The 13,492-nt window shown below is 41.3% G+C and overlaps 1 protein-coding gene across 1 annotated transcript; it reads left to right on the top strand.

The window, feature by feature from the left end:
- Positions 1–753: 753 nt before the first annotated feature.
- mocos (molybdenum cofactor sulfurase) lies at positions 754–11,306 on the top strand. The gene is made up of 15 exons (XM_051959724.1): positions 754–1,197; positions 1,289–1,378; positions 1,480–1,546; positions 1,655–2,299; positions 2,404–2,480; positions 2,638–2,837; positions 2,946–3,062; positions 3,149–3,529; positions 3,633–3,795; positions 3,930–4,017; positions 4,418–4,542; positions 8,955–9,051; positions 9,197–9,338; positions 9,442–9,546; positions 9,662–11,306. Exons 1-15 carry the CDS (start codon positions 1,086–1,088, stop codon positions 9,779–9,781), a joined length of 2,529 nt encoding a protein of 842 aa, XP_051815684.1. The 5' UTR covers positions 754–1,085; the 3' UTR covers positions 9,782–11,306.
- Positions 11,307–13,492: the final 2,186 nt, after the last annotated feature.

Genomic DNA, 13,492 nt, shown 5'->3' with positions numbered 1-13,492 from the left:
TTATATAACTATACTAGACGATGGCGAATATGATTTAGCAGAAATTTGTTTTACAGAAGTGAAAAACTGTCTACATATTACGGAAAAGTATGTTATTTTTTTGTTGAAACTAATTAAACCCCCTCCACCTGACCTTCATATTAAGCATTTGAAAAGTTTGTGTCTGTACAGTACCGTTCGAAAGTTTGCTGTCACCCTAACAATTTCATGTTTTCCATGAAAAACGCACACTTTATTCATGTGCTAACATAATTGTACAAGCGCTTTCTAAACATCAGTTAGCCTTTAAACACCATTAGCTAACTCAATGGAGCATTAGAACACAGGAGTGATGGTTGCTGGAAATGTTCCTCTGTACCCCTATGTAGATATTCCATTAAAAATCTGCCGTTTCCTGCTAGAATAATCATTTACCACATTAGCACTATCTAGATTGTATTTCTGACTAATCTAATGTTGTCTTCATTGGAAAAAAATAAGCTTATTTTTTTCAAAAATGAGGATATTTCTTAGTGACCTCAAACTTTTGTATGAGAGTGCATAGATGCCAATTTAAAAAAAGGACTAGTTTATAATGTCAAAATGCTACATCAACTTACCTCTAGAACACTTCTTTTGATTTCCCCCCGCTAGTAAATAATTTACAGTAAAACATTATCATGACCTCTATCGTCCTAGAGAAAACTATTATTTAGTGCTCATGAGGAGGCTTCTTACCACAGGGGGCGTCTTACCCTGGTTTACCCAAACACTATATTTAACCTGAATGTAAAAACTATACCCAGAAAGTTGCTGACTAAATGTAAGAGGGTCCAAAGCTAGCTTGTGGCATGGATATTAACCAGTTATTACAACAGATGCGTGGTTTCCTGTCAGCTTAGTGTCCAGGGGCAGAAAAGTTTCGCTTCTGTCTCATGTCAACACCGGAACCGTCCTCCCCTTTTTTACACTGACCGCCAGCTGCCGATCACCGGACTTTATACCCCCGGTAGAGTTAATCAGTTCAAGAGGGAACGACTTGAAATGCTAGAAGCAACAGCAGCCCCGCGGAGCTCTCTGTAGCTGTCTGCAGCTGGAAACGATCGATGGATTTCCACCAACTTTGCACTTTTGAAACTTTCCAGCAGCTCTGGAGTCACTACGGTTATGGAGGAAACTTCCCAGACGTGATCGAGGAGGAGTTCAGGCGGATTAAAGGTAATGATCGTGTTGGGTGTTGAGCAGAAGTGACAGGACGGTGGCTGTCTTGACTGTTTACATTACATGGCTGCTGTGCTGCTGTCAACAGGAGCTACATACCTGGACCATGCAGCAGCCACCCTGTACCCAGAGTCTCTGGTCAGGGACTACTGCAGGGACATTTCAACTAATGTCTACGGTGAGACAAGCCATACAAAATCATCTGATATTATTTTTATGTGGTAATTTTTCATGCAGCTGTGAAATCCAAAGCTTTTAAGTCTTTATTCCCCCCAATAGGAAACCCTCACAGCCATCACCCCAGCAGCACACTGACACACGACACAGTGGAGGGGGTGAGATACAGGTAAAGTCTGCGCCTCCCCTCTGAAGCCCTCATAATAGGCCAATGATTCCTCTGAATGGTGCTTTGAAGGATTTAAATGAGTCAAAAAGTCTGAACATTTTCTTACAGGGTATTGCAGCATTTTAACACCACCCCCGAGGAGTACTCTGTGATTTTCACTTCTGGTTGTACAGCAGCTCTCAAATTAGTGGCTGAGAGCTTTCCCTGGAGGCCACCAACTGAGAGCGAGGCAGGGAGTCACTTCTGCTACCTCACAGACAGCCACACCTCTGTAGTTGGCATGAGAGGGCTGACTTCTGGCCGGGGGGTAGTTGCCCTGCCTGTCTCCCCGCTGGAATTGGAAAACAGGGCAAAAGATGAGGCTCAAGGTGAAGGTGTTATTTGCGAGACGCCGCACCTCTTCTGCTACCCGGCACAGAGCAACTTCTCTGGGAGGAGGTATCCCCTTAGCCATGTGAAAAGCATCCAAGCGAGACGCCTTTACCCAGCATGTGACCACCAAGGCCGCTGGTTTGTGCTGCTCGACGCGGCCTCTTATGTCAGTTGTTCCTCTCTAAACCTACAGGACTGCCCCGCTGATTTCATTCCCATCTCTTTCTACAAGATGTTTGGCTTCCCTACAGGTCTGGGGGCCCTTCTTGTCCGCAACGACGCAGCAGGCATACTAAAAAAGACTTATTTTGGAGGAGGCACAGCAGCAGCTTACCTTTCAGGAGAAGATTATTATGTGCAGGCGGCAAACATTTCTGACAGGTAAAGTACTGTACGAGCCTGTCAAATCCTACATATTCGTGGAGAATTCACACTTCCCTGTATTTTTATGCCGCAATGCAATGTTTTCTTCCTCCCTGATAAAGATTTGAAGATGGAACTGTCGCTTTCTTGGACATCATCGCAGTAAATCACGGGTTTGAAGCTCTTTACAGGATCACAGGTGCTGTGACAGAGCATATTAATTCACAGAAGCACACTAAATCTCTCATTTAATAGCAAAATCAGAATGCATATGCTGGTTGTTCACGATGATAATCTGCTTTAGGTTAACACCAAAAACGTTGCCAAATTTATCCCTTTTTTTTTTTTGCCTTCAGGGAGCATGCACAATATCCAACAGCACACGTTCGGGTTGGCACGCTACACATACATGCTGCTGTCAAGTCTTTGCCATGGCAACGGGAGACCAGTGGCTCAGATGTACACTGAAGGCCAGTTTGAGAGTCCGATCACACAGGGCGCAATTCTGAACTTCAACCTCATGGATTCTAATGGACACATAATTGGGTATTCACAGGTGCATGTGATAATGAGATTTATTTATGTTTATTAACAGTTTAGGTATTGCATGTGTATTCATACAAAATGCTGGCAGGTGTTATAGCAAGTCCTCTGTTGCCCTCAGGTACACAGAATGGCCAGTCTGTACAATATTCATGTGCGTACAGGTTGCTTCTGCAACACGGGGGCCTGCCAATCCTTCCTCGGGATCACCAATGAGCAGATGAAGAGTAACCTGCAGGTGAGCGATGAAGGAATAGGAAAGCTGTCGAGGTCTGTTAAGGGGCATGTGTTTGTAGAATGAAGCGCTGTCTTTTTCTCTTCAAGGCCGGCCACGTCTGCGGAGACAACATCGACCTAGTGGATGGCCAGCCGACCGGATCAGTTCGAGTGTCCTTTGGCTACATGTCAACATTTGAAGACTGTCAAAAGTTCCTGAACTTTGTTGCCGAGTGCTTCGTAGAGAAACCGGTCACGGTGGACCAAGAGAGGATGCAGAAGCTAAAAACAGCCACAACAGCATCAGAGGCCTCCAAAGAATATCCTTTAATAAAAGTTACTAATGGGGAAATATATAAAGTAGAGGAAAAGAAGCCCACAGAAGCATCACTGAAGGGATTTGGACGCAGAGACTCAAACAGCCATGGGGAGGCTTATACTCTCACCAACATCTACATATATCCCATCAAGTCTTGTGGAGCGTATGAGGTTTGAGCACTTTCCCTCGCTTCTTTTTTTTTCTGTCCCCATCTCCTCTCTGTTCCTTTTGCTCTACCTGCTTTGATTTGACTCCGTGCTGTTCTTCATGCAGGTCCACGACTGGCCGGTGGGACAGTTGGGTTTACTGTACGACAGAGGCTGGATGGTGGTGAATGGAAACGGCGTGTGCCTGAGTCAGAAGAGAGAGACACGTTTATGCCTCATTCGCCCACAAGTGCACCTTCCCTCAAACAAATTGCTCCTGCAGGCATCGGGTCAGACAGTCCGTCCACGGCTCACTGAGAATAAATACACTGCTTAACAACAGAAATTTCAATCACTCGGATTTTCTGCTATAAATTTTTTAGAGCAGTTTCGTCTCTCTCTTTTTTTCTCTGTTGCCCTGCAGGGATGGATACCATTTCGGTTCCTTTGGAAAACAACACTCAATTGCACAGAGGCATTCGGGTGTGTCACACTAAAGTTTGTGGTGACAGGTGAGTTGGCAATGTTAAGACATCTGAAAGCGGCAGCTGCTAGAAATATTGTGACACATATCATTTGTTCCCTATTTTCCACTCGTATTAATGCTTTCTCTCCCTGCATCATTCTCCCTGCTACCTTTTTTTCAGTGGATGGCATTATGAGGCCTCTTTCTCGCAGCTTTTTATGAAATTCCTTCTGCTTACCAATTTTTTTTTTTTTAAGGAAAAACAAACAATGAGCAAGAGATGATATTAATCTTTTCTGACAGATCCCCACATGACGAGTCACCGGTTAAAAAAAGCTATTCATGCAGTGATTCTTGGATTAGATGTCGCACCAAATAGTAAAAAGCATCAAAACTCAGTAGATTTCCCCGGGGCCTCCTGAATATAATCCTCTTCCTTCCCCCAGGGTGGAGACTGTCGACTGCGGGGACGAGGCTGCATCGTGGCTTTCAGACTTCCTTGGACAGCCGTGCCGCCTGATAAGACAAAGACCTGATTTCACCCGAGAAATGAAAAAGAGGCTTGGCAGAGGTACATATATAAGCATTTCACCTGCTTTGCCCGGCTTTTCTTTGTTCACTCCGCATTTGTCTGTCGCAGTGTACATGAGCAATGGTAATACTACGTCGTGCTTGTATCTGTGACCTTGCACTCCCTCCTGCTGGGCACTTGGAATTTACAAATGTCATCTTTTCAGGTTTTAGTGAATTTGTATTTTTATTTTTTTTAATAATCTGCAGTTATAAATATGTATACAAATGATTCTCAGCCAGGGTTGCGTGTGTCTCAGGTAGATTAGAAATTACTTGTTAATTTTTAAAATGCCTAAAGGGTGATTTGGGAGAAAGAGTGAGCACATTTAAATGGTTTACGTGTGACAGACTTACTGTCCCACTCGCTCCCACTGTCTCCTTTATCCCCACTTCCTCCGCCTATCATGTGCATGAGCATGGGCATGCACAAGCTCGAACATGGACAGGACATGCTGGAATTGTGTTTTGTGAGCCGGTTTAAGCCGCTTTGTTGTTTACAGAGTGAGGGCGTGTGTAGGAAGACCAGATTTTATTTCAGCACACAGAATGGACAACTAGCAAAGTTAGTGAAGCAATAAAAACATTCATTTATGAACATTTAAGTTTTACAAAAAGTAAATCAGCAAAAATAGGAGCACCTGGAAGTAAAATGCAATTAAAATTAGAACCTGAATTGCACAGAACATACAGTAACCCTCCATGACATCACCAATAGTTTTCTTGCAGAGCAGTTTTGATGATGATTGCAAAATCACCTTGCACTGAGCACAGGTGTGTGTTATGCATGTGTACGTTATGTACGGATACCGAATTGTGTGACCTAAATATGTAGCAGGCGGCTGGAATTAATGGGACTCGGAAACACCCCCACAATTTAATCAATTGTTCCTTGTATGATTTCAAACTGATAAGTCCCGATAAGTCTGCAACAGTCGATTTGTAGTAGGATTGCAATCATGTGATCATCAGCAGGCAGCTGACGTAGTGTTTACTTGTCATAGTTACAGTGACGTCATGCCGCTGTCTGGCAATGATACAGAAATCTTTAACAAATCCGTGAATCCAGACTATAAGCCGCACAGGTGGTCCTTGTGTCATTTCTGACCTTCCCTGAGAATTTCATCCAAATCTGTTGGTCTGTTTTTGAGTAATAACTAACAGACAGACAGATGGAAAAATGTACGCCGATTGTCCCATAACTCTGCCGTGTTCCTTTGCGGAGTAGTTATGCACATTTTAAATAGGTGAGCTATATAAAAGTTTACTAGATGTGCAGTTGTCATGATCTGGAAGGTGAACTAATTGTTCACTAACAGTTGTTTCTGCTGTATAATTAAACATTTTAACATTGGAATCAATGGGGAAGGACGGCACTGTGGGTGGTCAGCACTGTCGCCTTACAGCTAGAAGATCCCCGGTCCACATCCCGGCCTGGGCCTGGGATCTTTCTGCATGGAGCTTGCATGTTCTTCCTGTGCATGCGAACATTTTTCTCTGGGTTCTCCGGCTTCCTCCCACAGTCCAAAAACATGCTAAGGCTGATTGGTGATTCTTAATTGTCTGTAGGTGTGAATGTGAGTGTGATTGTTTGTCTCTATGTGTAGCAATATGATAGACTGGTGAATTACCCCGGGTGTCCCTTGCCTTCGCAGTAAGCCAGCTGAAATAGACTCGAGCCCTGTGACCCTAGGATGAGGATTAAGCGGTGTATACACTACCAGTCAAATGTTTGGACACAGCTTCTCATTCAGTGTTTTTTATTATTGTAGATTAATACTGAAAACATCAGAACTATGTAAGAATACATAGGGAATTAGATGAGCCCTCAGTAGAGGGCAGAACCACGCCCTCTGCTGGCGAAAACCCTGTCGTCCCTATGTATCAATCGTGATCATCATACGTATCTCCCTCTCTACTTGATCTGCTGACCTGTAACTCCACAACTGAGCAGGGGACCTTAGACTGATCTTCAGTGCCAAGTTTGATTATCCTGACTTCAGCGGTTGCAGAGATATCGGACCGGACATAGCCACATACATACATACATACATACATACATACATACATACATACATACATACATACATACATACATACATACATACATACATACATACATACATACATACATACATACATACATACATACCTAGCCAGATACCGCACCGAATGCATTAACCCCGCCGACGTACCCGTCGGGCGTGGTTAATTATGTTGTAAACAAAAAGGTGTTAATCTTCACTGTTAATCTACAGTATAAAAATAATGCAAATAAATAAAAAGCATTCAATGAGAAGGTGTGTCCAAACTTTTGACTGGTAGTATAGATCATGGATTAATGGATAGTTTATGAGGATTGGCTCACTTTTGGTACCAGCCTCAAGTGGACATTTGAGGAACTGCACTGTTGAGCCTTCCAACATTGCTTCTGTTTCTCAGCTGGTAGGAATTAGATGATGAAGTAGTGACCACAACTTTATTATTGTGTAGCCATGACTTTCAGTAACAGAGATTAATAAGCATGAGGAAACTCTGAGGTGAATAAATGGTTGTTGTCAGGCAATTTCACCTTACCATATGATATTGAAACCTCTGCATGTTACTGTATGTAATGTTTAATTAATCAGAATGTGCCACAGCACACAGAGGGGGTTGTTCCAGTGGGAAAGTAGAGATAAAGTCACAGAATGCCCCAAAGAATCCACAGTGGCTGGAGCACAGTGGAGTGGACAATACCTAGAACTACACAAAAATGTCATCACAGACAAAGCATGATTTATTTTTTAATAACTAGATTATTCACAATAATCACCCAAAGTCATGAGGGAGAGGTGGATAGAATCAGCTGTTTACAGTCTGCTGCTCTCTCTCTCTCTCTCTCTCTCTCTCTCTCATTTGTATGTGGACTGCTGCAATGAGGGAGAAACAGAATTTGTCCAGTTTCTAACCATGAAAAGCAAGCAGACTAACAGACTACATTAAGTGCTCTGTCTGTCTGTCTATCAATCTCTTCCCCTTCTTTTCAGTGCTATCACAGTGCTGTACCTAAACACAACAAACAGTGCTCTCTGTGGTTTCTAAACAACAGTCGACAACAGGATATTAATACAATTCATCACAACATCGAAATGAAATGAAATTAAATCAAATTTATCAAAGCATTATGTGTGATATTAGCAACTCACAGTACTGTCAGTGAACTGATTTCATATCTTGTGTAGACACTTTACTCAAGTTTCCATGTCTTATTAATGTTTGGCCACAGTTTAGTTCCCTCATTCCTGCACTTTACTATCAGTGGCCATTTGCTCAGTAATGCCTGCAGTGTGTTTCTTATCACTGTCACCAGGAGGGCTCTCATACATCTAAGGAAGACATATAGTGCTATTGAGTTGCATTATGGGAAGTGTAGTATCCAGTGTTTTGTGAGCTTGTTTAAACTTAGAGACTACAAATGAGGGTATCTCATCCCCTGGTGCAAAGACTTTGACCTTTTTACTTTAAATCTATCTTTGCGAGGCTCCAGAATTCCCTGGCTTTTAGTCTGTGCTACGGGTTAAGCTCCAGAAATGCTACACTTCTTACATCCTTCATTTCCCATAATGCAGTGGATCCATCTTTTCATGTTGTCCTCCCCGACAAATGTCTTTCATCATTTGTAACCGAGCGTGAGATACCACCAATGACATCATCACGGTTATTCTCTCAGGTTTTACCCCGCTCCCTCCAGAGCCACAAGAAACTTTACGCAACCGTTTTAACAAGCCGAGCACTTCTCCTCATGACAAGTGAACTAACCCTCATGAGTAAAATCTTTAATATCTGTAACTTTGTTATGCCTTTACTGGCAATGTTGCAGATAAGTAAATGGGGCTGCGTTATGGCATTATTGAATTCACTGAGAATTTTTGCCTCCATGATGAGTTTTCCTCTTGGCTTTCATTCACTAGATGAGCCAGATTCCATCGTAATAGTTTTTTCCAATTGAATTTATAGAATAGTCATTATGTTGTGGTACATATTGATATTTGACAATCTCATCACAAGCCCCATTTAGTAGCTGCTCTTTCATGACATTTCTCAGATGAAGTTAAATCAATTGTCACTTGTCTTTGTTTCATTTTCGGAGCATTTCAAGGACGCAGCTTTGAGCAGTGAAGACAGCGAGGATTTGATCCATATCACCCACCTCTAGCTCATGTCAACACTAATTAATGTTCAACTGAGAGTGCACATTTTGATCCATACAGACAAATGAACCTATGTGACACATTTTCCACCATCTGTATTCCAGCAAAAGCTTAATGTTCTGACTTTTTGAGGATGCCGTCTGCTCACGTTATAAATCAAAACTGTTTTCCTCAAATTGAACAAATCACTGGGGTAATCTACAAAATCTTTCCGTTGTAGCTACCACCTCCTCGTCCCTCTCCCTGGTGAATGAAGCTCAGTATCTCATGATCAACGTTGCCAGCGTGGAGCTCATTCAGAAACTAATGAGCAGCAGGTTTGAACACACGATACGTTATTCAAAATGCGCAGTGCTCCAGTGAAATAGTCAGGATGTGTAGACGCCTTTACATTTACATCACAGTGGATAATTTACGGAGCGGCTGCAGAAAAACGTGCAATTTCCACTTTCCCTCTCTCAGGCAGGACGATTCTGAGGGTGATCAGCTCCTTGACACGCAGAATGTCATTAGCCGCTTCCGAGCCAATTTAGTCATCGCTGGAGTAGAACCATTTGAGGAGGATAATTGGTCACACTTGATTATTGGCAGCACTCGATTCATGGTGAGCTGACACTTTGAGATAAAAGATTAAATCTTCAAATCTTTTAAAAGCAGATTTTTGCTTTTTCTTAAATCAATGTGCTCCTTGTGTGATTAACACAAAGGTTGCAGGTCCATGTGGAAGGTGCCAGATGGTTGGAACAGACCAGGACACTGGGACTAAAACAAAAGAGCCGCTAATGTCCTTGTCTGCTGCTCGCACTGGAAAGGTCAGTCAGAAACAGTTACTACTCCTTCATGTAGATGCCAAGTGCGGTGGGGGGGATAAATTGCACATGTATGACAAGAGCAATCAACTTTTCTGGCATTTTGTGATCTTTGTAGGTGACTTTTGGTGTGTACCTGAGCCACCAGCTACCAGAAAGCTCTACTGCAGCCACTGTTCTCTCCGTTGGTTCCCTTGTACAGCCTGAGCCACACAGTTCTTCAACTATTCAGCTCTAACATCCTCTTTATTCATTTTGGTGACTATTTGTAGTCCAAATTTCTCCACTTCACATCTTAAAGATCACATGTGGGGAGTTTTGGTAGATGCTTGTCTTTTCTTTGTCTGTGAAGCACTTATGTCCTCTCATGTGCCCTTTTCATATTGAACATTAACATATCTATTTTGATAAGAAATATATGCGAATTATGATTTTTTTCCCCCCAAACGATGTTCTTAAAATGTGTGCAATAATGGGGTTGGGTACTATTAAGCGCATGACCAAATTATAGTTTGTGTTCCTTTTTATGTGATACAGAATGTCAGACTTGATGCATAATTGTGTGTACCTCCTGGACAGATCTTCTTCTCTTTATTCCCACATAGCTTTATGTATTCTAAACACACCAAAACTGATACTGCTGCCAGAAAATGAAAACATATATATCTCTGTAAAATCAGTGCTCTTTATATTCCCCTTACTAGTAGTGCACGATATTGGATTTTTGCTGATGTTCAGTATGCCAATATTGCCCGACTTATTTTACCTGCTGGCAGATGCCAATACATGCACATTTGTTTCATCTAGTTGCTGAGAAAATCAAGTCTCTCCTACAGTGAAATTAAACCATTATTTTGCCTACTTTTATCTTGGTGGGCCACTGGTAAAATACAATGCTTTTTCAATATATAAAATAAGAAATAACAGGCATTGTCTGTCTGTCCGTGTAATCAAAACCAAAATCATTTGGGTCTGTGCAGATATTTCATTTTAAAAAAGGAAAGACAACTTCTGTGAGAATCCATGAGATTTCAGACAGTGTTTGTAATTTTTATTATATGCCCACACCCGTTAAAAAGTTTTCCCATTGTAATGCTGTTTGACGGTGAAATCTTCTTTACAATAAAAGACTTGTTAGATTGAAAATAGATTTCTAGGAATAATGTGCAGGATCCACCAGCCATAATCAACTTTAAGACAGAGAAGTAGCAAGTTTTCATCCATTTTCAGCCACAGACTGGAGACAGGGCCACTGTGAGACCCCAAGGAGTCGAGTCTGATGTTCAGCATTAAAAGAAGACACCTTCCAGATCTGTCGGGATGGTGGGACGTTTCTGTTATCGGGGGAAGGCCACCCGAAAACAGACTTTTACAGGATTCACATCACTCACCTCCAGACACCAGGACACATTTTGGGCCCAGCTTAGTCAAGTGGCCGGCTCAAACCCCCAGTCACTATCAGGCCTACAAACGACCACAAGTCACTGAAACTTAATGCAACCTTCTAAATTCTTTCTTAACGCATAGACAAATTCTTAAAAGTTTCCAAATAAGCCAAGCATCAAATTAGTGGCTGATTTCAGTTGTGGTCTGTTCATCCCTTCCTCTCAGAATGCCTTATTTCACTGTAATATTGACCCAGTATTACATTGTATTATTGGTCTCTTCCTTCTCTTTTCTTTACTGTTTTGTGTTGAATGTTACTGTTGTGTCAAAGTTAGTAGTTCATATTGTGTTAGTTTAATAAATGTATATAAATCTAAGTTCAGTGTCTCCAGTGTTCTGTTGTTTACATTTCAGTCACCAGCTTGTATAGATTCCAGGTACTGAGCTTTTATAAATAACTTTCAGCTTAAATAATTTCCCTATAATTCTTGAAGCTCTCCTCGACAACACAATAAGAGGTGCTTCATATTCTGCATTGTTAGATTAATCTGATCTAATTACTTCGCTGGTCGAATTTCAGTTAGATTGTGTAATTATTCTGCATAAGTATTCAAAATCTCTGTATAGGTTCTCATTCATCCAGGTCATGGTTATCTAAAGTTGTTTAAATCAATCCACTGGACTTCAAGAAAGTTCCTTGAAGACGTTTCACCTCTCATCCAAGAGGCTTCTTCAGTTCTGGTGGTGGTTGGTGTTGCCTCAGCTTTTAAACCGCTGTGAGGTGCATTCAGGGCTATTATTATTCCAACAACCAATACCAAGACTCGTCTGACTACTCAGCGATGGTCGTTGTGAGTATCAGTGGGGGTCGTTGAAATGCACAGATGTCACTGAGCCCTCATGTGCTAATGGTGGTCATTTGCATGAGTCTGTTGAGTAGTTCTTACGGAGAGTTTTGAAAGGACCTGATTGTAAATCGGCGAAAGATGATGTCGCAGACTACCCCCCCCCCTGTTCAGAGATGGCTTCTCTACTTTGACTTTTTTTTTTCATATTTATTTATTACAAAGTATAACAACAACAGTTATTAAAATGTACAAACATACAGACAACACAACAGCCAGGGGGGAAGGCTGCTAAATAAACACAGAAAATAAAGAGCACAAATGATAGGTCTTCATAGCTTTCTTATTCTTAGAGTCACATATACTTTCCAAGTACTTTTCTGTTTCCTTTTGAAATCCAAAAAAACAGGGATTCGAATGGCTAAACTTGGCTTTGTGTATATGATATTTACCCAATATAATTATTAGATTTATGACATACAGTTCTTTTTGTTTTTTACTTTTAACATCACGAACACCAAAGAGCACATTGTCCCATTTCAAAAGAAAGTCTTTGTCAATTTTCAGAGTAATATAGTGCAGTACCTCTTTCCAAAAGGTGGCAGTATAATGACAGTCCCAAAACAGGTGCATCAAAGTTTCAGGCTCACAACCACATAAGGAACAGTCCACACACACATCTCTCCCAAACCTCAACAAGTAGTGTTTGGTGGGATAGTATTTATGAATTATTTTGTAAGATATTTCTCTAACTTTATTTGTAATTAAATATTTGTATGGAAGATTCCATATATGGACCCAGTTTAACCCATTGAAAATATTGGACCAGTACTGAACAACACACGTGGTAGTCGTAATATCAGTTTGTAATAAAGATCTGATGAGACAATTTTTTTTCTTAGTTGTGGTAGAAAAACACAAATGTCCAACTTGTGTTAATGTGGGGTCTAATGAAGGACAAACTGGTTTTCCAGCACCTCTTAACAGAGTCAGGATACCGGAAGGAATGGCATCCATTACAATTGCAAAATCCTTGGGGAAAACAGGAATACCAAGTGTTTGAAGAAATTCTGTGTAGATAAGCAAATTTCCATTATCACTGAGAAGCTGGGTAACCAAAACTATATTATTCTTGAACCAGGAGTTGAGAAATAAAGATTTGTTTTTGTATTTGATAAACTGATTATTCCAAACGAAGCATCTGTGAGGAGAGAAGTTGTGCTTATAGATTCAGGACCATACCAACAACATCTGCCGGTGAAAGTTCGACAAAGCTAGGGGAAGTTTATCTATTTTATAATCACACAATAAAACAAATTTGACATGGATGGCTTCTTTGACTCCTCTCTCCATCCATCTGTCCTCCCTATCCAAAAACATTGGTGTCCTGAAACGAATGTCCGTCTTCCTTAAGGTGAACGAAGACTACCATCCACCGAGGCAGCAGCAGCAGCAGCATCATCCTCATCATCATCACGGCACGCAAGTACCTTTCAGTCACTGGAACTTGGTGAAGCTTTCTCAAATTATCTTTCCAAAGATAAAATTCAAAGGCTAACAAATTAGTACACTAACAAATTTAAAGCTGCTTTCAGGTGTGGTCCATTTATCCCCTTTCTCTAGAAAACATCATATTTCAAGTGTAATATTAATCCCAGTGTTACATTGAAATATTGTGTTCTCTTCCTCCCTTTTCCCATCATTCACATCTCACCATC

Source organism: Acanthochromis polyacanthus, chromosome 15, assembly GCF_021347895.1.
Source record: "Acanthochromis polyacanthus isolate Apoly-LR-REF ecotype Palm Island chromosome 15, KAUST_Apoly_ChrSc, whole genome shotgun sequence".
Taxonomy (NCBI): Eukaryota; Metazoa; Chordata; class Actinopteri; family Pomacentridae; genus Acanthochromis; species Acanthochromis polyacanthus.
This window is presented reverse-complemented; position numbering and strand designations above follow the sequence as displayed.